Here is a 27,075-nt window from a genome sequence, read left to right as displayed (position 1 = left end):
TACATAGCGATAGGATCACACCGCAGAAACACCATTCAGATATTTGAGATGTGTTAAGCAATTTCATCAGTTCTCTCACCTGTTAAAACTCCATGCTTAAAATTTCAAAAGACTTGATCCACAATTAGCACAGTGTTACTGGCAAGACACAGATTAATGTTCAGTTTATGGACCAAGTAATCACTTGGTGACCTCTCCTGCTGAGAGTCCAGTGGGTTCACATCCATTTGCAGAGGTTTGTTCTGCCTTTAATAACACCCCGGGCAGAAATATGGGAGAGGGCCTGTGCACTTTAGTTTTTTAAAAATATTTTTATTGAGGCATACACCAACCAGCACCACAAAAAAGCAAGCAAACAGGAATACAAATAACCAAAAAAAAAAATATCCAACACCCCACCGTCCCGCTCTTCACCCCCTACCTCCTTTTTAACCCCCTAACACCCTGCACCACCCCCCACCCCCTCCACTGCTTCATCTTAACTATCTTTGAAGGGCAGCACGGTAGCACAGTGGGTAGTACTGTTGCTTCACAGCTCCAGGGTCCCAGGTTCGATTTCCGGCTTGGGTCACTGTATGTGCGGAGTCTGCACATTCTCCCCGTGTCTGCGTGGGTTTCCTCCGGGTGCTCCGGTTTCCTCCCACAAGTCCCCAAAGACATGCTATTAGGTGATTTGGACATTCTGAATTCTCCCTCCATGTACCCGAACAGGCGCTGGAATGAGGCGACGAGGGGCTTTTCACAGTACCTTCATTGCAGTGTTAATGTAAGCCCATTTGTGACAAAAAGATTATTATAAAATATTATAAGTAGTCGATGAACGGCTGCCATCTCCAGGCAAACCCCTCCACAAACCATCGCGGCCCCGAGTCCTGCCATTCCAATAAGATCCAGTCATATGTGCTCTGGGGACCACATTGAACTGAATAAGGCTTGCACATGAAGAGGACGCGTTCACCCTCCTCAGAGCCTTCTCCCACAACCCAGTCTCCAACTCCCTCCCCAGCTCCTTCTCCCACTTATGCTTCACTACCCCAATCTTTGCCCTCACCCACCCCTGTTTTAGACACCACCTTATCCTGTAGCCCCTGTGGTGACAGGTGGGGAGAGGTCGTCACCTGCTTCCTAACAAAATCCCTCACCTGCAAATACCGGAACCCATTCCCGCTGGGCAGCTCAATTTCCTCCACCAGTCCCTCCAATCTTGAGAAGCCGCCCCAACTAATAGATCCTTAACCGCTCAATCCCTCCCGCCGCTACCCTGAAATCCCCCATCCAGCCCCCCCGGAGCAAACCTATAATTCCCGCAGATTGGTGCCCAAACTGAGGCCTCCTTCAGCTTCAGGTGCTGCTGCCACTGTCCCCATACCCTCAGGGCCACCACCACTACTAGGGCTTGTGGAGTACCTGACTGGCGAGAATGGTAGAGGCGCCGTCAACAGTACCCCGAAGTCGAGTCCTTACAAGAGGCTGCCTCCATCCGCTCCCATTCTGATCCCTCCCCCACTACCCACTTTCTAACCATGGCTATATTCGCATCCCAATAATAATTCATCAAGATTGGAAGAGCCGACCGATCCCCTCCTCGTCCCCACTCAAGCAGCACCTTCTTGACCAGCGGGTCTTTATCTGCCCAGAGAAACCCAAATTCAGTGCATTAACGCTCCTAAAAAGCCTTTGGGATAAAGATCAGGAGATTCTGGAACACAAATATGAACCTCGGGAGAACCGCCATCTTCACCGACTGCACCCATCCCGCAGTGGGAGCACATCCCACCTCCTAAAATCCCCTTAATTTGCTTCACCAACCAAGCCAGATTCAGCTTGTGCAGCTGCTCCCATCCCTATGCCACCTGAATGCCCAAATAACTGAAGCTTGACCCCACTACTTTAAACGGCAACTCCCCCAACCTCCTTTCCTGCCTCCTCGCTTGGTTCGGAAAAACCTCACTCTTCCCCATTTTCAATTTGTCCCCCAAGAACCTGCCAAATTCCTCCCAATATGCCCATAATCCCCCCAATACCTTTCAAAGAGTTCGATATATAGAGCACAATAGATCATCCATGTACAGCGAGACCCTATGCTCCACCTTCCCCGCACTATCCCCTGCCAGTCCCTTGACGCCCTAAGCTCCATCGTCAGTGGTTCTATTGCTAAGGCAAAGAACAATGGGGAGAGTGGACAACCCTATCTCGTTCCACGGTGCAACCTGAAATACTCTGAGCTCACCCGGTTTGTTCCGCACACTCGATGCCGGCGCCCAGTACAACAGCCGGACCCAATCCACAAACCGCTGCCCAAACTGCCCCAACACCTCTCACAATAGTCCCACTCCACCCGGTCGAAGGCCTTCTCTGTGTCCATGGTGACCGCCACCTCCACATTTCATCCCTCCAGGGGCATCATAACATTTAACAACTGCCTCATGTTAGCCGACAGATGCCTCCCCTTTACAAACCCCGTCTGGGCCTCCCCTAACACCCCCGGCACACAGTCCTCAATCCGTGAGGCCAATGTCTTGGCCAGCAACTTAGTCTCCACATTTAGCAATGAAATTGGCCGGTGGGACCCACACTCCTCCGGGTCCTTATCCTTCTTTAAAATTAAGGAAATCGAGGCCCACGATAATGTAGGGGGGAGCATCCCCTTATTCCTCACCTCATTCAATGTCCTTACGAGCAGGGACCCCAGGTCCCCCGAAAACCTTTTACAAAATTCCCCCGGGGACCCATCCGGGCTCGGGGTCTTCCCTGCCTGCATCGCCCCCATACCCTCCAACACCTCCACCAGCCCAATGGGGGTTCCCAGTCCCTCCATCAGATCCTCCTCAACCTTGGGGAATTCAAACCCGTCTAAGAAACGTCTCAGTCCCTCCACCCCGGCCGGGAGTTCCAAATCATAAAAGTCCCCAAACACCCCATTTACCCCCACTAGGTCTAAGACTGTATTCCTCCTCTATCCTTCACCTTTCTGATCTCCCTTGCCGCCTCCTGCTTCCTCAAATGTTGTGCCAACATCCTACTCGCCTTTTCCCCATATTCAGAGACTGCCCCTACTCAACTGCTCCACTGCTTTACCCGTAGATGTCAGTAAAAACTCCATCTGGAACTTCTGCTGCTCCTTCAAACAGCTTACGGGGCCGCTGAATACCTCCAATCCACCTACAGGATCTCATCCAGTAACCTCGCCATCACCGCCCGCTCCATTTTGTCTCTATGCACCCACATTAATATAAACTCCCCCTCACCACTGCTTTCAATGCCTCCCATAGCGTGGTGGCCGAAACCTCACCTGTGTCATTCAGCTACACATAACCCTGAATAGTAGCCCTCACCCGCTCACAAACCTCCTGACAAACTGTCCCATATCCAGCCTCCACTGCAGGCGCTGCCCCCCAATTTACCTATAAATCCACCCAATGCTGAACCCTATGTAGCCTGAAACCATAATCACCAAGTACTCCAAACTGACCATCCTTGCCAACAACATTCCATCCATCACAAAATAGTCAACCTGGGAGTACACCCTGTGCACAGGGGAGAAGAATGAAAATTCCTTCGCCCTTGGCCTACCAAATCTCCACGGGTCGATTACTCCCATACGCTCCAAGAACCCTTTCAATTCCCTCACCACCGCTGATACCCTCCCCGATCTCGGACTTGACCAATCTAATTTCAACTCAATAACCGTATTAAAATCCCCCCCGCCCTCCCCATTATCAGCTAGTGCGAGTCCAGGTTCGGGATCTTCCCCAGCACCCGCCTCATAAACTCAACATCATCCCAGTTTGGGGCGTAAACATTCACTGGCATCCCCTCCTCAAACGCTTCCCATTCACCATAACGAACCTCCCCCTGGAGTCTTCCACTATGTTCCCCACCTCAAACGCTACCCGCTTATTTATCAGGACCGCCATCCCCCCGCGTCTTCAGATCTAATCCTGGATGAAAGACCTGACCTACCCACCGTTTCCTTAACCTGGTCTGATGCCCAATCTTCTGGTGTCTTTCCTGCAAGAATGCCACATCCGCCTTTAAACTCCTCAAATGAGCAAACACACGGGACCTTTTGACCGGCCCATTCGCCCCTCTGACATTTCATGTGATCAGCCTGGTCCCTCCCCCACCTGCCGATCAACCATTGCCCCTCCTGGGCCAGCCTCCTGCCCACATCCTACAACTCAGATGTCCACCATCATCAACCCTCCTCATATCCTATTTCAAAAGTCCCTCCCGTGTCAGCAGTCCCTGTCCCAAACCCTCCGAACAATTCCAACACCCACTAACACACTAACCACCTTTTTGTGAGGGCCACGAAAAATCCAGCACGAGTTTCAAGGATACAAAGAAATAACATTTATTTACAATAACATATATATATATATATATATATATATATACACAACAGCAGCAACCTCACTTGCTGCTTATTCCTTCCTGCTGGTTCCAAACTGGCCAGCTTTATTTATACAGGGAGTCTGCTCATGATTTCTCCGCCCCCTCATTGGGGAAGCTCATACTCCCACAGGGTTGTGGGATTGTCATTAGTCTCCAGCCAATGGTAAGCAGGCAGGTTATAACATCCCTCCCCCCCCAAAGTCCAAGGAATCCACCGAAGACCCTGGTGAAGGAGGGCGTCGGATTCGTTTTGCCGCAGGCCGGACACCATTTGCACGAGGCGCTGGGTCGGGCGGCGTGTAACGAGACGGAGACCGGCGCTTCCGTGATGAACGGCGTAACGGTTGTACATCCACGGCCCGTGGGCCCGAGGATTCCTCCTCTGATGCGTCAGAATGTCTCTATCTCGGAGTTAGAGTCTGCTGCCTCTGTCATCTCGGCGTCTCTATCTCCGCGCGGTTCTGTAACGACCTGCGCAGGCTTTGAGTGAGGCACCAGAGGAAGATTGCAAGGACTACTTTCCATTGTCTCTGGTCTCTGCGGCTGTAGAAATAAGCTCCGGGGGCGGGGAATCTTTGGAAGGGATAGTCTTCTGCACCGAACGTGGTCTACATGTTTGCACTGGAGACGACCCTGGGCTTGCACCTGGTAAGTATAGGGCCCGTTTGGCGAAAGATTACGCCAGGGACCCACTGGGCACCACCAGCAAAATTGCAAACGAACATTGGGTCACCGGGCGCAAACTGCCGAATCGGCTGATGCCGAGAAAAACCCTGTCCCTGCCGTTCTTTTTGTGCGGCGTACTTTTGCGCCAATGTCCGGGAAAACCATACTAAGGTGGGTGCGAAGTCTCCGGCCCATTAGGAGTTCTGCGGCAGCTACCCCAGCCGCCGCATGGGGGGTGGTCCTATACGAAAACAAACAGTGAGCCAGTCTTATGTCCATTGACCCGGAAGAATGCTTGTTTAGGCCTCATTTGAAGCCGGGTGGTAAGGGGCAGTGCGGATATGGCGTATGCCGTTCATCTTCTTTAAATATATTTATTAAAGTTTTTTAACACAATTTTTCTCCCTCACAAACAACAACCCCCCCCCCCCCCGTAACAAAACAAAAACGAGAAATCGCGCAGAGCAAGATATATGCATGGCAAAATGATATATTTACACAGCTTTGTACACTGGCCCTCACCCGTACGTGCCAGTTTCCCCAACTCCTCATGTTATCTCTTGCTCATCCACCCTCCCAGGCAGTCCCCACTTTCCCCCCCCCCTCCCAGGACGTCCCCTCCACCCCCCCCCCCCCCCCAGGTTTGCTGCTGCTGCTGACCGACCTTCCTCTAACGCTCCGCGAGATAGTTTAAGAACGGTTGCCACAGCCTGTAGAACCCCTGCGCAGACCCTCTCAAGGCGAACTTAATCCTCTCCAACTTTATGAACCCAGCCAGATCATTTATCCAGGCCTCCAGGCTGGGGGGCTTCGCCTCCTTCCACATTAGCAAGATCCTTCGCCGGGCTACTAGGGAGGCAAAGGCCAGAATGCCGGCCTCTTTCGCCTTCTGCACTCCCGGTTCATCCACTACTCCAAATATTGCTAGCCCCCAGCTTGGCTTGACCCGGACTTTCACCACCTGAGATATTGCTCCCGCCACTCCTCTCCAGAACCCTTCCAGTGCCGGGCATGACCAAAACATATGGACATGGTTCGCCGGGCTCCCTGAGCACCTTCCACATCTGTCCTCTACCCCAAAGAACCTACTCAACCTCGTCCCCGTCAAGTGCGCTCTGTGGACCACCTTAAATTGTATCAGGCTGAGCCTGGCACACGAGGAGGAGGAATTAACCCTACCTAGGGCATCAGCCCACAGACCTTCCTCGATCTCCTCCCCCAGCTCCTCCTCCCATTTACCCTTCAACTCTTCTACCAGCGCTTCCCCCTCTTCTTTCAACTCCTGGTGTATTTCCGACACCTTGCCCTCCCCGACCCATACACCCGAGAACACCCTATCTTGAACTTGAACTTCTTGAACGGAGATTTTAAAAGATCGCGGCCTAGTTTCGGGAGCTGTTCGGAGGAGGAGGAGCAGTCTCTGTCAGGGAGAGAACCTGAGAACATCTAAGACACTCAGAAGGTAAGAAGGTAAGTAAGTGATTTTTACTCATTTTTACTTTTATACCTTTTTTCAAATTGTGTGTGTCGGGGGGAAACAGAAAAGCTGTGACCTGAGTGGCTGGTTGGGAATCTACACTAAATTAAAAAAATTAAGCATTGGTAACTAATTAAACATAATTACTTAATTATAATTTAGAGGGGTATCTAAGCCAGAGATCGGAGAGTACTATATTTAGCTTTCGCATTTATATTAGAAATCTAGTGCTAGGAAACAGATAGTTAACAGTAACTTAAAAATATATATATATATAAAACTTTTAATTTTAATTAATTGACGCAATGTCAGTTAGAGGGGTGCAGTGCTCTGACTGTGAGATGTGGCAGGTCCGGGCGGCTTCCAGCTTCCCGGATGGCTTCATCTGCAGAACGTGCACCCAACTGGAGCTCCTCACAGACCGCATGGTTCGGTTGGAGCTGCAATTGGATGCACTTAGGAGCATGCAGGTGGCGGAAAGCGTCATAGATCGCAGTTATATAAATGTGGTCACACCCAAGGTGCAGGCAGAGAAGTGGGTGACCACCAGAAAGGGCAGGCAGTCAGTGCAGGAATCCACTGTGGTTGTCCCCCGCTCGAACAGGTATACCCCTTTGGATACTGTCGGGGAGGATAGCCTATCAGGGGAAAACAGGAGCAGCCAGAGCAGTGGCACCACGGCTGGCTCTGGTGTTCAGAAGGGAGGGTCAAAGCGCAGAAGGACAATAGTAATAGGGGACTCTATAGTCAGGGGCACAGATAGGCGCTTCTGTGGACGTGAAAGAGACTCCAGGATGGTATGTTGCCTCCCTGGTGCCAGGGTCCAGGATGTCTGCGAACGGGTAGAGGGCATCCTGAAGGGGGAGGGCAAACAGGCAGAGGTCTTTGTACATATTGGTACTAACGACATAGGCAGGAAGGGGCATGAGGTCCTGCAGCAGGAGTTCAGGGAGCTAGGCATAAAGTTAAAAGACAGGACCTCTAGGGTTGTAATCGCGGGATTACTCCCTGTGCCACGTGCCAGTGAGGCTAGAAATAGGAAGATAGAGCAGCTAAACACGTGGCTAAACAGCTTGTGTCGGAGGGAGGGTTTCCGTTATCTGGACCTCTGGGAGCTCTTCCAGGGCAGAAGTGACCTATATAAGAAGGGTTGCATCTAAACTGGAGAGGCATAAATATCCTGGCCGCGAGGTTTGCTAGTGTCAACACGGGAGGGTTTAAACTAGTATGGCAGGGGGGTGGGCACGGGAGCAATAGGTCAGAAGGTGAGAGCATTGAGGGAGAACTAGGGAATAGGGACAATGGGGCTCTGATGCAGAGCAGACAGGGAGAAGTGCTGAACACAGCGGGTCTAGTGGCCTGAAGTGCATATGTTTTAATGCAAGAAGTATTACGGGTAAGGCAGATGAACTTAGAGCTTGGATTAGTACTTGGAACTATGATGTTGTTGCCATTACAGAGACCTGGTTGAGGGAAGGGCAGGATTGGCAGCTAAACGTTCCAGGATTTAGATGTTTCAGGCGGGATAGAGGGGAATGTAAATGGGGTGGCGGAGTTGCGCTACTGGTTAGGGAGAATATCACAGCTGTACTGTGGGAGGACACCTCAGAGGGCAGTGAGGCTATATGGGTAGAGATCAGGAATAAGAAGGGTACAGTCACAATGTTGGGGGTTTACTACAGGCCTCCCAACAGCCAGCGGGAGATAGAGGAGCAGATAGGTAGACAGATTTTGGAAAAGAGTAAAAACAACAGGGTTGTGGTGATGGGAGACTTCAACTTCCCCAATATTGACTGGGACTCACTTAGTGCGAGGGGCTTAGACGGGGCGGAGTTTGTAAGGAGCATCCAGGAGGGCTTCTTAAAACAATATGTGGACAGTCCAACTAGGGAAGGGGCGGTACTGGACCTGGTATTGGGGAATGAGCCCGGCCAGGTGGTAGATGTTTCAGTAGGGTAGCATTTCGGGAACAGTGACCACAATTCAGTAAGTTTTAAAGTGCTGGTGGACAAGGATAAGAGTGGTCCTAGGATGAATGTGCTAAATTGGGGGAAAGCTAATTATAACAATATATTAGGCGGGAACTGAAGAACATAGATTGGGGGCGGATGTTTGAGGGCAAATCAACATCTGACATGTGGGAGGCTTTCAAGTGTCAGTTGAAAGGAATTCAGGACCGGCATGTTCCTGTGAGGAAGAAGGATAAATACAGCAATTTTCGGGAACCTTGGATAACGAGAGATATTGTAGGCCTCGTCAAAAAGAAAAAGGAGGCATTTGTCAGGGCTAAAAGGCTGGGAACAGACGAAGCCTGTGTGGAATATAAGGAAAGTAGGAAGGAACTTAAGCAAGGAGTCAGGAGGGCTAGAAGGGGTCACGAAAAGTCATTGGCAAATAGTGTTAAGGAAAACTTTTTACACGTACATAAAAAGCAAGAGGGTAGCCAGGGAAAGGGTTGGCCCACTGAAGGATAGGCAAGGGAATCTATGTGTGGAACCAGTGGAAATGGGCGAGGTACTAAATGAATACTTTGCATCAGTATTCACCAAAGAGAAGAAATTGGTAGATGTTGAGTCTGGAGAAGGGTGTGTAGATAGCCTGGGTCACATTGAGATCTGAAAAGACGAGGTGTTGGGTGTCTTAAAAAATATTAAAGTAGGTAAGTCCCCAGGGCCTGATGGGATCTACCCCAGAATACTGAAGGAGGCTGGAGAAGAAATTGCTGAGGCCTTGACAGAAATCTTTGGATCCTCACTGTCTTCAGGTGATGTCCCGGAGGACTGGAGAATAGCCAATGTTGTTCCTCTGTTTAAGAAGAGTAGCAAGGATAATCCAGGGAACTACAGGCCGGTGAGCCTTACTTCAGTGGTAGGGAAATTACTGGAGAGAATTCTTCGAGATAGGATCTACTCCCATTTGGAAGCAAATGGACGTATTAGTGAGAGGCAGCATGGTTTTGTGAAGGGGAGGTTGTGTCTCACTAACTTGATAGAGTTTTTCGAGGAGGTCACTAAGATGATTGATGCAGGTAGGGCAGTGGATGTTGTCTATATGGACTTCAGAAGGCCTTTGACAAGGTCCCTCATGGTAGACTAGTACAAAAGGTGAAGTCACACGGGATCAGGGGTGAGCTGGCAAGGTGGATACAGAACGGGCTAGGTCATAGGAGGCAGAGAGTAGCAATGGAAGGATGCTTTTCTAATTGGAGGACTGTGACCAGTGGTGTTCCACAGGGATCAGTGCTGGGATCTTTGCTGTTTGTAATATGATTGAACTCATGTAGTTGGTTGAACTCAATGATACATTTTGGGGATCTGAAAGGCCTCGCCCATAACAGCCGCCAATGAAGTAAGCTGCTCCTCGTATCCCCCACCATCTCCTCCAACTTCTGGATCGCCTGGCTTTGGGTCTCCAGCCTCGTCTCCACAAGGTCGATCCCCGTCTTCGCCAGGTCCTCCAGAGACTTATTTCTCTGCTGGCTGAACTTCTCATTCAAGAAGTCCACCAGCTGCTCCATATACCATTGAGATGGTAGGGCTGACCCCTTGCCCTCCACCATCTTTCCGTGTGGCAGGAAAGGTTTCTTTCTCCAACAGCTCCTTTCGCCTAAAACCACTTCTGGCCCACAAATCCATCCACCGGTGGAATATACTCTATCTCCACTATCCTGCACCTTCTCCCATCAAAACATCCCCGTTAGTTGGGAAAAAGGACCAAAAATGTAATCACAAGCGCAAGCTGCCAACTGTGCGACCACGCCCATCATGGCCGCCTGTCCCGGCCTGTGCACTTTAATTGCTGTATGAATTGATTCAGTAATTTGACATATTGTCCCTATGTCTCATATTATAATCGGACCAGGCAGCATAATTATGAATTTAACATATTTCCATTCAGTGGCGGGCCTGTTACCCAGCTTTCACAGCAAATCAAAATTTGCCCTCTCACTGCTGGGGCTTGTTGCGCAGGCGCGGATGGGTTGTGAACGGAGCATGCGCCATGTGGTTTGCCAGATGCGGATGTGCAGTGGTATTGCTGAGGCAGGTAGTAATTTTGGCTCGACAAGAGAGGGGAACGGTCGGAATATAGGAGGCTAATGGAGGCCGCGGAATGGGTGGGGAGGTTTCATAGAAACGTCACAGGTGACAGCAAACCAGAATAAGAACTGATCGGTCCCTCAGTCGCACCAAGCGGGGCCACGGCAGATGCTCCCTGAGTTGGAGGCCCCGAGTTAACGGCCGCCATCTTTATAGGGGGCACTGTGCAGCAGCGCGTATGCGCGGTCATCCTGCTCCGAGCAGCAGGAGGGGAAAAGTTGTGAATATCTCCGGGACTGACACTGATAGATTTTGGAAACCCCTTTCACAGGGGCCTGGAATGGGGCGGTTTACACTCCCCTGTAACCAAGAGGAATGTTGATTTCTTCCCAATTTCTAGCCTACACAAATGTTATGAACTTTCTTTACAGGATATTAGAAGATCTGTAGAGAGCAGCACGGTGGTGCAGTGGTTAGCACTGCTAACTCATGGCGCCGAGGTCCCAGGATTGATCCCGACTGGGTCACTGTCGGTGTGGAGTTTGCACATTCTCGCTGTGTTTGCGTGGGTTTCGCCCCCACAACACAAAAGATGTGCGGTGTAGGTGGATTGGCCAAGCTAAATTGCCCCTTAATTGCAAAAAATGAATTGGTAACTCTAAATTTATAAGAAACAAAAACATCTGTAGATAGTATTGGGGAAGCAAGCGGTCTGCAGAAGGACTTGGACAGGCTAGGAGAGTGGGCAAAGTAGTGGCAGATGGAATACAATGTGGAAACGTGTGAGGTTATGCACTTTGGAAGAAGAAATAGAACTAGAGACTATTTTCTAAATGGGAAATACTTAGGAAGTCCGAGGCACAAAGGGACTTGGGAGCCCTTATTCATGATTCTCTTAAAGTTAACATGCAGGTTCAGTCGGCAGTTGGGAAGGCAAATGCAATATTTGCATTCATGTCGAGAGGGCTAGAATACAAGACCAGGGATGTACTTCTGAGGCCCTATAAGGCTCTGGTTAGACCCCACTTGGAGTCATGTGAGTAGTTTTGGGCCCTGACTCTAAGGAAGGATGTGCTGACCTTGGAAAGGGTCCAGGAGAGATTCACAAGAATAATCCCTGAAATGAAGAGCTTGTCGTATGAGGAACGGTTGAGGATTCTGGGTCTGTACTTGTTGGTATTTAGAAGGATGAGGGGGGGATCTTATTGAAACTTACAGGATACTGCGAGGCCTGGATAGAGTGGATGTGGAGAGGATGTTTTCACTTGTAGGAAAAACTAGAAGCAGAGGTACAATCTCAAACTAAAGGGACGATCCCTCAAAGCAGAGATGAGGAAGAATTTCTTCAGCCAGAGGGTGATGAATCTGTGGAACTCTTTGCCGCAGAAGGCTGTGGAGGCCAAATCACGGAGTGTCTTTAAGACAGAGATAGATATGTTCTTGATTAACAAGGCAATCTGGGCTTATGGGGAGAAGGCAGGAGAATGAGGATGAGAAAAGTATCAGCCATGATTGAATGGCAGAGCAGACTAGATGGGTCGAATGGCCTAATTCTGCTCCTATGTCTTATTCTGTAGTTGATCATTCTATAGTTGATTCTGTAGGGACTCTTTAGTTAGGAGTACAGATAGGCTCTTCTGTGGACATGAAAGAGACTCCAGGATGGTATGTTGCCTCCCTGGTATCAAGGTCCAGGATGTCTCTGAACGGAGAGGGTGAACTGCCAGAGGTCGTGGTACATATTGGAACTAACGACATAGTACCAGTATGGAGGGCATTAGCTATGAGGAGAGGTTGGAGAAACTTGGTTTGTTCTCACTGGAACGATGCAGGTTGAGGAGTGGCCTGACAGAAGCCTGCAAGATTATGAGGGGCATGGACTGAAGCCTACAAGAGTATGAGGGGCATAGACAGAGTGGATAGTCAGAAGCTTTTTGGCAGGGTGGAAGAGTCAATTACTAGGGGACATAAGTTTAAGGTGCGAGGGACAAAAAAGATGTGTGAGGGAAGCTTTTTACAAAGAGGATGGTGGGAGCCTGGAACTTGCTGCCGGGGCAGGTAATGGAAGCAGATCCAATGTGACTTTAAAAGGGCGTCTTGACCAATACATGAATAAATAAGAATAGAGGGATATGGTCCCCGGAAGGGTAGGGTTTTTTAGTTCAGACAGGCAGCATGGTCGGTACAGGCTTGGAGAGCTGAAGGGCCTGTTCCAGTTCTGTAATTTTCTTTGTTCTTTCCAATTGGAAGTGGAAAACTCAGTCCAAACATCAGATCTAAACTTGGCAGAGTAACTCGATTGGAGAGATTTGAAAAGAGTGGTGAGAATTTTAAATTAACTTGCTGTTTAACCAGGAGTCTGTGTATGCCAGGGATGAAAGGGTGATGCGTAAGTGAATGAAACTCGGTGCATAGCACAGGGATTTACCTAGTGAGGCCGGTCAGGATAGCACTGTTGCTTCACAGCACCAGGAACCTGGGTTTGATTCTGGCCTTGTGTGACTGTGGAATTTGAATGTTCTCCCTGTGTCTGTGTGGGTTTAGTCTGGGTGCTGCGATTTCCTCCAACAGTTCAAAGGTGCACATGTTAAGCGTGGTTACAAGGATAGGGCGGGGGGGGGGGAGATTAGGTAGGGTACTCTTTCAATGGGCTGAATGGCTTCTATATAGAACATAGAACGATACAGCGCAGTACAGGCCCTTCGGCCCACGATGTTGCACCGAAACAAAAGCCATCTAACCTACACTATGCCATTATCATCCATATGTTTATCCAATAAACTTTTAAATGCCCTCAATGTTGGCGAGTTCACTACTGTAGCAGGTAGGGCATTCACTACTCTTTGCGTAAAGAGCCTACCTCTGATCTCTGTCCTATATCTATTACCCCTCAGTTTAAAGCTATGTCCCCTCGTGCCAGCCATTTCCATCCGCGGGAGAAGGCTCTCACTGTCCACCCTATCTAACCCCCTGATCATTTTGTTTGCCTCTATTAAGTCTCCTCTTAACCTTCTTCTCTCCAACGAAAACAACTTCAAGTCCATCAGCCTTTCCTCATAAGATTTTCCCTCCATACCAGGCAACATCCTGGTAAATCTCCTCTGCACCCGCTCCAAAGCCTCCACGTCCTTCCTATAATGCGGTGACCAGAACTGTACGCAATACTCCAAATGCGGCCGTACCAGAGTTCTGTACAGCTGCAACATGACCTCCTGACTCCGGAACTCAATCCCTCTACCAATAAAGGCCAACACTCCATAGGCCTTCTTCACAACCCTATCAACCTGGGTGGCAACTTTCAGGGATCTATGTACATGGACACCTAGATCCCTCTGCTCATCCACACTTCCAAGAACTTTACCATTAGCCAAATATTCCGCATTCCTGTTATTCCTTCCAAAGTGAATCACCTCACACTTCTCTACATTAAACTCCATTTGCCACCTCTCAGCCCAGCTCTGCAGCTTATCTATATCCCTCTGTATCCTGCTACATCCTTCCACACTATCGACAACACCACCGACTTTAGTATCGTCTGCAAATTTACTCACCCACCCTTCTGCGCCTTCCTCTAGGTCATTGATAAAAATGACAAACAGCAATGGCCCCAGAACAGATCCTTGTGGTACTCCACTTGTAACTGAACTCCATTCTGAACATTTCCTATCAACCACCACCCTCTGTCTTCTTTCAGCTAGCCAATTTCTGATCCACATCTCTAAATCACTCTAAATCCCCAGCCTCCGTATTTTCTACAATAGCCTACCGTGGGGAACCTTATCAAACGCTTTGCTGAAATCCATATACACCACATCAACTGCTCTACCCTCGTCTACCTGTTCAGTCACCTTCTCAAAGAACTCGATATGGTTTGTGAGGCATGACCTATATGTAGGGATTGTATGGAGTGTCATAGTCATAGATGGGCAGGATGGTAGCACAGTGGGTAGCACAGTTGCTTCACAGCTCCAGAGTCACAGGTTCGATTCCCGACTTGGGTCACTGTCTGTGCGGAGTCTGCACGTTCTCCCCTTGTCTGCGTGGGTTTCCTCTGGCTGCTCCGGTTTCCTCCTACAGTCCAAAGATGTGCAGGTTAGGTGGATTGGCCATGATAAATTGCCCTTAGTGTCCAAAAAGGTTAGGTGGGGTTAGGGGGATAGGGTGGAGGTGTGGGCTTGGATCGGATGCTCTTTCCCAGGGCTGGTGCAGACTCGACGAGCCAAATGGCCTCCTTCGGCACTGTAAATTCTAGGATTCTAAGATTGCCGACAGCACAGGAAAGGCCCTCTGGCTCATTGACTGCGCGGGTCAGAAACAATCACCTAACCATTCTAATCCCAATTTCCAGCACTTAGCCCATAGCCTTGTGTGCCTTGGCATTGCAAGTGCACATCTAAATACCTCTTAAATGTTATTGGGTCTCTGCCTCCACCACCCTTTCAGGCAGTGAGTTCCAGATTCCCACCACCCTCTTGTGTGAAAATGTTTTTCCGTAGATGACCTCTGAACCTCTGCCCCTTACCTTCAATCAATGCCCCTGATCATTGATCTCTCCAGGAAGGGGAAATATTTTTTCTTGTCTGGCTATGCTCCTCATCATTGTATATGTCTCACTCATGTCTCCCCCAGTCTCCTCTGCTATGTGGAAAACAACTCAGTCTCTCTTCATAGCTAAAACTCTCCAGCTCAAGCAACATCCTGGTAAATCTCTTCTGCATTCTTTCCAGTGCTATCACATCCCTCCTATAATGTAGATTCCAGAGCTGCGCACAATACTCTACTACTCTACTTGTGGCCTAGCCAACATTTTATACAGTTCTAGCATAACCTTCTTGCTCTTAAACTAAAAGTTCCACATAAGGGACTGTTAATTAAGGTGGAAGCCCACGGATTGGGGGCAAATTTTTGACATGGTTAAGAAATTGGTTGAGTGGCAGCAACAGAGAGTGGGGATAATGGGTAATTGCTCTAACTGGCAGGAAGTGACTAGTGGTGTACCACCGGGATCTGTGTTGGTGCCTCAATTAGTCACATAATTAATTATTGACTTGGATGATGGCATAGAAAATCATATATCCAAATTAGCTGATGATACAAAGTTAGATGGTATTAGACAGACGAGATGATAGCACAAAATTGTAAGGAGATGTTGACAGATTACGTGAATTGGCAAAATTGTGGCAGATGGAATTCAATGTAAGCAAGTGTGAGGTTATCCATTTTGGACCAAAAAAAGGTTAGAGCGGAGCACTTTCTAAATGGAAAAAGGTTAGGTATAGTGGATGTTCAAAGAAACTTGAGGGTTCAGGTGCATAGATCCTTAAAATACCACGAACAAGTGCAGAAAATAATCAAGAAGATTGACGGAAAGTTGGCCTTTATATCCAGAGGATTGGAGTAAAAAGACATAGAAGTTATGCTGCAGCTATAAAATCCCTGCTTAGACCCCAATTGGAATATTGTGAGCAGTTCTGGGTACCACACCTTCGGAAGGATGGTTTGGCCTGTATACAGGGGTTAAGTTACGAGGAGAGATTACACATATTAGGCCTAATTTAGCTCGAATTTTGAAGGTTAAGGGGTGCCCTGATTGGAATATTCAAGATATTATGGAATATTCACGATGTTAACAGGGAAAGACAGGGTAGATAAAGTTAAACTATTTCCACTGATTGAAGATGCTAAAACTAGGGGATGTAGTCTAAAAATTAAGGCCAGACCATTCAGGAGAGAAGCTAGGAAGCATCTCTTCAATCAAATTGTGGTAGAGTTTTGGAACTCTCTCCCACAAACAGCAGTTGAAGCAAGAGCAGTTGTTGATTTTAAACCTGAGATAGATAGATTTTTGTTAAGCAAAGATATTAAGGGATATGGGCCAAAGACAGGCACATTGAGTTAGGTCACAGATCAGCCATGTTGTCATTAAGTGGCAGGACAAGTTCAAAGGGCTGAATGGCCTACTCCTGTTCCTATGTTCCTAATAAAGGCAAGTATCCCTTTTGCCTTCCTAATCACTGTATCCACCTGCCCTGCTAACTTAAGGGACACACCAAAGTCCCCCTGATCCTCGGTGCTTGCTAGGGTCCTGCCATTCATTGTGTATTCCCTTGCCTTGTTTGTCCTGCCCAAGCGCATCACCTCACCTTTATCCAGATTGAATTCCATTGCCAATTGATCAGTCCATCTGACCAGCCCCTCCTGTAATCTAAGGCTATCCTCGCTATTTACCATCCACCAATTTTAGTATTATCCGTGAACTTACTGATTAACCCTCCCACAGTCATGTCTAAATTATTTATGTAAACCACATACAGCAAGGGCCCAGCACTGATCCCTGTGGGACCCAATGGACACGGGCCTCCAGTCAGAAAAACACCCTTCCACCATCACTCTCTGCTTCCTGCCCCTTACACAATTCTGGATCCAATTTGCCATATGTCTTTGGATCCCATGAGCTCTTAATTTTGCTATCAATCTCCCATGTGGGACCTTATCAAACGCCTTGCTGAAGTTCAAGTAGACTTCGTCAAATGCATTGCCCTCATCTACACACCTGGTCATCTCTTTGAAAAATTCAATAATGACCTCTTATCAAAACCTGTTCTGACTGTTCTTGATTAATCCCTTCGTCTCCAAATGCAGATTAATTCGATCTTTCAGAATTTCTTCCATAGATTCCCCACTACTGCGGTTAGACTGACTGGTCTGTAGTTTCTTGCTTTATCCCTTTCTCCCTTCTTGAATAATGATACCACATTGGCTATACTCCAGTCCTCTGGTACCTCTCCTGTGGCCAGATAATTATTGCCAGTGCTTCTGCTATTTCCTCTCTTCATCTGGTCCTGGATATTTGTCTACTTCTAAGCCTGCCAGAGCACTCAGAACCTCGGGCGAAATTCTCCTACCCGCCCCGCCACATTTCTGCGCCGACCGGCCAGCGGGAGTCTCCGTAACACCGGCCGGTCAATGGGGTTTCCCATTGTGGGGCAGCCCCACGCCGTCGGGAAACCCCCGGGCGCCGGCAGAACGGAGACTCCCGCCGGCGGAGAATGACGCCCCTCTTCTCTGTCAATGTTAATTTTAAAAACATTTTCACAGTCCTTCTCACTGATTTCTATACCCACACCGGCCTTTTCACTAGTGAACACAATGTATTCATTTAGAACCCTACCTACGCCCTCCGGCTCCACACACAAGTTACCGCTCTCCTAATTTCCTTTTTAAGTTCCCTCTTGCACATTCTATATGACTCAAGGGCTTCTGCTGTTTTAGGGCCTCAATATCAGCCAAAACCCTGCCTTTCTCTCATCCAATGCTGTATATCCAGAGTTCACTGGATTTGTTGGTCCCACCCTTTTTCTTGATTGGAACATGTTGGCCCGGTACTCCCTATTTCCTTCTTGAATGTGTCCCACTGTTCCGTCACAGATTTATCTAAAAGTGTCTGCTCCCAGTCCACTCTGACCAAATCACATCTGATCTTCCCCCAGTTTAGAACTTTGATTTCAGGCCCATCCTTGTCCTTTTCTATAACAATCTTGAATCTAAAGGAATTATGAAGCACTTCATTCCAAAGTACTTAAAGAAGTGGCCTGAGAAATAGTAGATCCATTGGTGGTAATTTTCTAAAATTCTGGAATGGTTCCTACAGATTGGAGAGTAGCGAATGTAACCCCACTATTCAAAAAGTGATGATGTGGAGATGCTGCCGTTGGACTGGGGCGAGCACAGTAAGAAGTCTTACAACACCAGGTTAAAGTGCAACAGGTTTGTTTCAAATCACTAGCTTTCGGAGCACTGCTCCTTCCTCAGACTCGATGGGCCGAATGGCCTCCTGCATTGTGAATTCTATGAAATTCTATGCTTGATAAATTTACTCAAATTCTTTGAAGATGTAACTAGTAGAGTTGACCAGTGGATGTGTTTTATTTAGACTTTCGGAAGGCTTTCAACAAGGTCTCGCATAGCTGATTAATATGTAAAGTTAAAGCGCATGGGATTACGGATAGTGTCTTGAGATGGATGGAAAGCTGGTTAGCAGATAGAAAGCAAAAAGTTGGAATAAATGGGTCTTTTTTTGATTGGCAGGCAATGACTAGTGGGTAATGCAGGGATCTGTGCTAAGACCCAAACTGTTATGTATTATCTCCAGATTTGTAGATGATACAAATTTGGGTGGGAGGGTGAGCTGTGAGGAGGATGCGGAGATGCTTCAGTGGGATTTGGACAGCTGAGTGACTGGGTACATGCATGGCAGATGCAGTATAATGTGGATAAACGTGAGGTTATCCGCTTTGGTAGCAAAAATAGGAAGGCATATTATTATTTGAATGGATGTAAATTGGGAGAGGTGGATACTCAGCGCGACCTTGGTGCATCAGTCGCTGAAAGCAATTGCACAGGTACAGCAGGCAGTAAAGAAGGCAAATAGTATGTTAGCCTTCATAGAGTGCAGCAACGGTTTACCAGGCTGATTCCTGGGAAGGCAGGACTGTCATGAGGAGAGACTAAAAGTTTGGAAGAGTGAAGGGGGATCTCAAAGAAAATTATAAAATTCTTACAGGGTAGATTGAGGAAGAATACTCTTGATGGTGGGGAGTCCAGAACTAGGGGGGGGGGGAGGGGGCATAGTTTTGAGGATAAGGGGTAAACGTTTTAGGACTGAGATAAGGAGAAATCTCATCACCGCGAGAGTGGTGAATCTGTGGAATTCACTTCCACAGAAAGTATTTGAGGCCAAAACGTTGTGTGATTTCAAGAAGGAATTAGACATAGCTCTTGGTGCTAAAGGGATCAAGGGGTATGGTGGGGAAGGCGGGATCAGGGTATTGAACTTGATGATCATAATGAATGGCGGAGCAGGCTCGAAGGGCCCAATGGCCTCCACCTTCTCTTTTCTATTTTTCTGTCTGCAAAATGATACTGTCTGCACTGATACTTTAACCACTTGCCCAGCTTTGTTACCTAAAATTTAGTCCAGACCCTCTACAGACTGGCTCAAAAAGTTCTCCTGGATGAATTTTAAGAATTCCGCTCCCTGTAACCCTTTTACACTATGACTACCCCTGTTAATGTTGGGGAAGTTGAAATCCCTCACTATCATTACCCTAATACTTTTGCACTTCTCTGAAATTTGCCTACATAACTGCTCATGTATTCCTATTGGTAGGTGGCCTATAGAACACTCCCAGCAATGTGATTGCTTCTTCTTGGTTTTAAAGTTCAACCCATGGGGCTTCATTTGAAGAGCCTTTGAAGATGTCCCTTCATACTGCTTTAATTGATTCCCTGTTCAAATATGCGACACCCACTCCTCTTTTACCTCTTTCACTGTCTCGTCTGAAGATTCTATATCCTGGAATATTGAGCTGCCAATCTTGTCCCTCTCTCAACCATGTCGCAATGACAGCAATGACATTGTACCCCCATGTTTTAATTTGTGCCCTCAACTCATCTGCTTTGTGCGTCAGACTTCTTGCATTAAAACAAATACCATCTAATCTTGAAAAACTCCCTTGTGACTTGTGTGAGGGTGGCACGGTAGCACAGCGGCTAGCACTGTTGCTCCAGGGACCCAGGTTAAATTCCTGGCTTGGATCACTGCGGAGTCTGCGTGTTCTCCCCGTGTCTGCGTGGGTTTCCTCCGGGTGCTCCGGTTTCCTCCCACAGCCCAAAGATGTGCAGGTTAGGTGGATTGTCCATGCTAAATTGCCCTTCCTGTCCAAAAAGATTAGGTGGGGTTACTGGGTTACGGGGATAGGATGGAGGTATGGGCTTGGGTGGGATGCTCTTTGGGTGCAGACTCAGTGGGTCGATTAGCCTCCTGCACTGTAGATTCTATGATATGATTTACCTGGTCTACAAATTCTGCTATGCCTTCCTGACTCACTTGATGTCTCTTCTAATTTTAGCTGTGAATCTATCCCTGCTGAAACCTCTCTCAGTATCCCAGTCTCCTGCCAAGTTAGTTTGAACCCTCTCCAACACCACTAGCATACATCCTTGCAAAGACGCCGGTCCCATTTCGGTTCACGCGCAAACCGTCCGTCTTGTACAGATTCCAATGTCTCTGAAATCTAAAGCCCTCCCTCCTGTCCCTTCTTGCCATCCATGCATTCGTTTGGACTAACCTCTTATTTCTATATTCACTAGCACATGGCACCGAAAGTAATCCAGAGACTACCTTCTGGGTCCTGATTTTTAACCTACTCCCTAGCCCCCTAAATTCTGCTTGAGGGGCCTCATCCCTTTTTCTGCCGATATCATTGGTACCGATGTGTACCGCGATATCTGTCTGTTTGCCCTCCCTCTTCAGTATGCCTTGCAGCCATTCAGTGACATCCCAGGGAGACAACATACCATCCTGGAGTCTTTTTCGCGGCCACAGAACCGCCTGTCTGCACCCCTTGCAACTGAAACCCCCTACTACTATAGCCCTGAGGTTCTTCCCCCCCCCCCTCTCTAGTTATCTCCAGTGGTTCAACTTTGTTAAAAAGATACAGAAAGAATTGCCGAAAATGTTATTTGGATTTAAGCATAGAGAGGAGGGAGAATGTGTGGGTCAGAGATTTGCAACAAACTAGAATTGTCTGTTCTGAATTGCTACCCTGCACTGACAGTGATGACTTTTGTAAACTCAGTTTACAGGAGATTAGAGGAAGAGGGTTTGCAGACCGAGCCAAATGATCATCCAACCTGGAGAAACACAAGGACACCGAGTGCACCATGGTGAAACCGTGGAAATGTGAGGACTGTGGGAAAGGATTCAATTATGCATCCCAGCTGGAAAACCATCGGCGCACTCACACTGGGGAGAGGCCGTTCATCTGCTCCGTGTGTGGGAAAGGATTCACACAGTCATCTAATCTGTTGACACACCAGCGGATTCACTCTGGAGAGAGACCGTTCACTTGCCCTGTCTGTGGGAAAGGCTTCACTGGGTCCTCTGACCTACTGAAGCACCAGCGAATTCACACTGAGGAGAAGCCATTCAGGTGCGCTTCCTGTGGAAAGAGATTTAGGTCTTCATCCGAACGCACTGTACACCAGCGATTTCACACTGGAGAGAGACCATTCACCTGCTCCGAGTGTGGGAAGGGATTCACTCAGTCATCCGACCTGCGGACCCACCAGCGAGTTCATAGTGGAGAGAGACCGTTCAGTTGCTCTGAGTGTGGGAAGGGGTTCACTGGGCCCTCTGACCTGCAGAAACATCAGCGAGTTCACACTGGGGAGAGGCCATTTACCTGCTCTGAGTGTGGGAAAGGATTCATTCAATCCTCTGACTTGCAGACACACCAGCGAGTCCACACTGGGGAGAGGCCATTCACCTGCTCAAAGTGCGGGAAGCAATTCACTCAGTCATCAAACTTACAGACACACCAACGAGTTCACAAGTGACTGCTGGGATTTGATTGTTATTGCTGCTTAATCACATCCAGGACTGAACCATGTTCATTCTGACAGTTGGGGTTTGTTTCTGCAGATGTTAATAATCCCTGTAACAGGCTGCAGTTTAATATTCTGGATCTATAGCTGATTGTGTTCTCGGGGTTGCAGTGTTCCATGAAGAACTGCTGTCTGTGATCTTTCCCCATAATTCAGGAACTCTCATCAGAAATTAGTTTACAACAAGATTCTGAACATTTACTTTAATCCAAAATTGATATTTTATGCGAACTCTACAATTAGACAGTGCTGATTAATCCTTGCTGACAATTCTTTCTGACTTGCACATTACACACAGTGACACCTCCATTATCCAGCAGGAAGAAGGCCAATGGGAATTGGTGGAGAATTGAGAGTTCCCAAATGTTGTCCCTTTCGCCCGGGTCAGAAATCCCCTCAGCATGGGAATGAAGACCAGTGCAAACAAAATAATGGACTGTCAGAAATCTATGCCTAATAACCTTATAAATTCTTCAGAAATGTATGGAATATTATTGAAATATCTCACTCTCTCTCTGACTTTTGAAGAAAGCTTCCATAGCAGCTTGCTGGCTGACAAACACAGGGCAGGCCTGTTATCTCTGCCAAGGACATGTCTCTAGTACAGGCCCTGAAACAAGACATTTCTAACCCTGTTACAATTGGATCGCATGACCCATACATAAACCAACTGTCTGTGTAAAGGTTAAAACAGACAGTGGCATGTGGCACAGTGGTTAGCACTGCTGCCTCACGGCACCAAGGACCTGGGCTTAATCCAGGCCCTGGGTCACTGTCCGTGTGGAATTGCACATCCTCCCTGTGTCTGCATGGGTCTCACGCCCACAACCCAAAGATGTGCAGGGTAGGTGGATTGGCCGTGCTAAATTGCCCTTAATTGGGAAAAATAGAATTGGGTATTCTAAATTTTAAAAAAATAGGTTAAAACAGGCTCTCGAGCAAAGAGATTTTGAAGTGATCCGTACTGGCTTCAGCCCAACACCCACACTCTGGCTCACACCAGTTAACCATTCAGAGGAGACTGCGGCCACCAGCTACGGAGACCATTATTTTCTATAACTATGGAGACCAGCTCTCACTCTGTGTCTTCCATCCGTTTGTCCTCCGGGACCGGTAAATCGTTCTCACCTGACACAGGTTGTGCGTTTTTCTGTCTTTAACTTCTGCATAATATTTAAACTGTTCCTTCTCAATAAACTACTTAAAAATCACTTCTGAGCTCAACCCCCTCTCTAAATCTTTCAAGTGGTGATAGGAATGGGTTCACAGTGGTTGAGTTCATAGACTTGAGAAGCAAGTCTTATTTAAACGTGAATGGAGAAGTTCCTAAGTGATAGCAGGAGTATACAATAGCATTGACATGTTACAGGGAATGATTAATAGATCATAGATTCATACAATTTAGAATGCAGAAGGAGGCCATTCGGACCATCGAGTCTGCACCGGCCCTTGGAAAGAGTACCTTACTTAAGCCCACGACTCCACCCTATCCCCGTAACCCCACCGAATATAAGATAGTCTGAGATAAAAGGCTAGGGTTGAGAGATATCCTGGGGATTGGATAAGAGGGTGACGGGCATTATGAGTCTATCCACAATAGGATTTCTAAAGAGGCTCAGAAAGGACAAATTAATTTGAAAAAGGTTCAGAAGCAGTTAGAAAATATCCACAACGGAACTCCCGGTGGTGGCCCTACGAGGGTAGGTCGGTTACTCGGCAGCTCCCGCCGCGAACGGACTTACGGGCCCTTTTTAGGAGTTTCTGCGGCTCCTCGGTGAAATTCGTCGGGGCAAGCAACGCTGGTAAGGTTCCCCGCATCGGTTTATGGAGGGGACCAGGAGCAGAGCGGCAAAGCAAGCGAGTGCTGAGAAGCGGGTGGAACGGGCGTGGGAACAGGCTGGCTCGGATGAGGTAGCGTGGGCCCAGTGGTCGTGGGAACAGCAGGAGTTGTTTTTGCAGACCTGAAAACGGAGATGCTGGCCCCGATGAAGGCCTCAATGGAGAAGATGGTGGAGACCCAGAAGATGCAAGGAGATCGAGAAAAAGGTCTCGGATAACGAAGATGAAATACTTGGTCTGGCCGTCAGGGTGGAGGCGCACGATGCCTTGCATAAGAGGTGGCAGGAGAGATTGGAAGACAGGTCCAGGAGACAAAACCTGTGAATTCTGGGCCTCACTGAGGGTGAGGAGGGGTCGGATGCGAGCGCATTTGTGACCACGTTGCTGGGGACCCTGATGGGGACGGGGCATTTCCTCGGCCTCTGGAACTGGACACCGAGTCCTCGCAAGGAAGCCCAAGACTAACGAACCGCCGAGAGCTATGGTGATACGATTCCACCGCTTCTCAGACAAGGAACGTGTCATGCGATGGGCCAAAAAGGAGCGGAGCAGCAGGTGGGAGAACAGCATAATTCGCATAAACCAGGACCTGGGAGCAGAACTGGCCAAGAGGCCCACTGGATTCAACCGTGCTAAGACGGCCCTCCACAACAAAGGGGTGAAGTTTGGGCTGCTGCATCCGGTGAGGCTTTGGGTCACGTATCAAGATGCTCAGAGTAGACAGGAGCTACACGGAGACCCCCGAGACGGGGCTACTGAAGGAGCGCCGGAGACTGCAGGCGGTGTTTGATCTGCTGACCACAGGGAAAGCGGTAGCACAGCTGAGGAAGGTTAAAGGGGCAGTCTATGAGTATGGGGAAAAAGCGAGTAGAATGCTGGCGCACCAACTTCGTAGGAGGGAGGCGGCCAGGGAAATTGGGGGAGTTGGGGATAAGGAAGGTAACACGGTCTTGGACCCAGAGGAGGTGAACAAAGTCTTCAAGGTGTTTTATGGTAAACTACGAGTCAGAACCCCCGACGGGAGGGGAAGGGATCAAGCCATTTATAGACCAATTGAGGTTTCCAAAGATGGAAGAGGATCTGGTGGAGGGACTGGGTGCCCCGATAGAGATGGAGGAAATTTTTAAGGGCCTAGGGAGTATGCAGTCGGGCCCTTGCCCCGGGGACGGACAGCTATCCTGTAGAATTCTACAAGAAATTTTCGGAACTGTTGCCTGGTATGGAGGGAAGATCTTATGAGGGAAGGCTGAGGGACTTGAGGCTGTTTTCGTTAGAGAGAAGAAGGTTAAGAGGTGACTTAATTGAGGCATACAAGATGGTCAGAGGATTAGATAGGGTGGACAGTGAGAGCCTTTTTCCTCGGATGGTGATGTCTAGCACGAGGGGACATAGCTTTAAACTGAGGGGAGATAGATATAGGACAGATGTCAGAGATAGGCAACATGACTTGCCAATTCTGGGCCTCACTGAGGGTGCGCAGGGGTCGGATGGGGACGGGGCATTTCCTCGGCCTCTGGAACTGGACACACAGTTCTTGCAAGGAACTGGCAAGTCATGTTGCAGCTGTATAGAACCTTAGGCCAGACTTGGAGTATAGTGTTCAATTCTGGTCGCCACACTACCAGAAGGATGTGGAGGCTTTAGCGAGGGTGCAGAAGAGATTTACCAGAATGTTGCCTGGTATGGAGGGCATTAGCTATGAGCAGCGGTTGAATAAACTTGGTTTGTTCTCATTGGAACGAAGGAGGTTGAGGGGCGACCTGATAGAGGTCTACAAAATTATGAGGGGCATAGACAGAGTGGATAGTCAGAGGCTTTTCCCAGGGCTAGAGGGGTCAATTACTAGGGGGCATAGGTTTAAGGTGAGAGGGGCAAGGTTTAGAGTAGATGTACGAGGCAAGTTTTTGACGCAGAGGGTAGTGGGTGCCTGGAACTCTCTACCGGAGGAGGTGGTGGAAGCAGGGACGATAGTGACATTTAAGGGGCATCTTGACAAATACATGAATAGGATGGGAATAGAGGGATACGGACCCAGGAAGTGTAGAAGATTGTAGTTTAGCCAGGCAGCATGGTCGGCACGGGCTTGGAGGGCCGAAGGGCCTGTTCCTGTGCTGTACATTTCTTTGTTCTTTGTTCTTGTTCTTGTTCTTTACTCAGAGAGTAGTAAGGGCGTGGAATGCCCTGCCTGCAACAGTAGTGGACTCGCCAACACTAAGGGCATTCAAATGGTCATTGGATAGACATATGGACGATAATGGAATAGTGTAGATGGGCTACAGAGTGGTTTCACAGGTCGGTGCAACATCGAGGGCCGAAGGGCCTGTACTGTGCTGTAATGTTCTATGTTCTGTTGAGTCCACTCCTGCTAAGGACCTTTAACGAGGCTAAAGGGAGAGGAACTCTTTCCCCCCCCCCCCCCCCCCCCCACCCAAACAATGTCACAGGCCTCGATCTCTCTCATTCTCAAACGGGAGAAAGATCCGCTACAATGCGGGTCCGACAGACCGATATCGCTCTTGAACGTAGATGCCAAATTGCTGGCCGAGATCTTGGCTGCTAGAATAGAGGACTGTGTCCCAGGGGTGATAGGGGAGGATCAGACAGGCTCCGTTAAGGGCAGGCAATTGAACTCCACTGTACGGAGGCTCCTAAACATTATTATGATGCCCTCAGAAGGAGGGGAGGCAGAAGTAGTGGCTGCGATGGATGCAGAGAAAGCCTTTGACCGGGTAGAATAAAAGTACCTGTGGGAAACGCTAAGAAGGTTTGGATTCGGTGAGGGATTCATTGGGTCAGTCCAACTACTTTATCAGGCCCCCGTAGCAAGTGTATGCACGAACAGGGTGAGGTCGGAGTATTTTAGGCTTCACCGAGTGACGAGACGGGTGCCCCGTCTCCCCGTTACTATTTGCCCTTGCAAAAGAGCCGTTGGCCATAGCGCTGCGGGCTTCAAAGAATTGGCAGGGGTTGGTTCGGGGGGGGGGAGGAGCATCGGGTCTCTCTCTATGTGGATGTTCTGCTCCTGTATATTTCGGACCCACTAGAAGGGGTGGGGGAGTTTGTGCAGATTCTGAGGTACTTTGGACATGAAAAGTCTTTGGCAGGTAGGATCAAGGATAACCCTAAAGCTTTCTATAGGTATGTCAGGAATAAAAGAATGACGAGGGTAAGAGTAGGGCCAGTCAAGGACAGTAGTGGGAAGTTGTGCGT

At 48.5% G+C, this 27,075-nt stretch overlaps 1 protein-coding gene across 7 annotated transcripts; it reads left to right on the top strand.

Annotated features, from left to right (window-relative positions):
- The first annotated feature begins 10,528 nt into the window (after positions 1 to 10,528).
- On the top strand, positions 10,529 to 23,237 carry LOC140406254 (uncharacterized). Of its 7 annotated transcripts, none has more exons than XM_072494367.1 (3): positions 10,529 to 10,581; positions 18,230 to 18,345; positions 21,219 to 23,237. In XM_072494367.1, the coding sequence occupies exon 3, from the start codon at positions 21,304 to 21,306 to the stop codon at positions 21,976 to 21,978; it is 675 nt and encodes a 224-aa protein (XP_072350468.1). In that variant the 5' UTR covers positions 10,529 to 10,581; positions 18,230 to 18,345; positions 21,219 to 21,303; the 3' UTR covers positions 21,979 to 23,237. The 7 variants fall into 7 exon arrangements, with proteins under 7 accessions (XP_072350468.1, XP_072350473.1, XP_072350470.1 ...); XM_072494369.1 differs by having other exon boundaries at positions 10,568 to 10,585; XM_072494368.1 differs by lacking the exon at positions 10,529 to 10,581 and adding an exon at positions 10,664 to 10,683.
- Positions 23,238 to 27,075: the final 3,838 nt, after the last annotated feature.

This window comes from Scyliorhinus torazame, unplaced genomic scaffold, assembly GCF_047496885.1.
Source record: "Scyliorhinus torazame isolate Kashiwa2021f unplaced genomic scaffold, sScyTor2.1 scaffold_385, whole genome shotgun sequence".
NCBI lineage: Eukaryota > Metazoa > Chordata > Chondrichthyes > Carcharhiniformes > Scyliorhinidae > Scyliorhinus > Scyliorhinus torazame.
The sequence above is the reverse complement of the archived record's forward strand: the minus strand, read 5'-3'. Positions and strand labels throughout refer to the sequence as shown.

Bases quoted from the DNA above. Each gene is read 5' to 3' on its own strand.
- LOC140406254 (XM_072494367.1), top strand. From the start codon at position 21,304: ATGGTGAAACCGTGGAAATGTGAGGACTGTGGGAAAGGATTCAATTAT.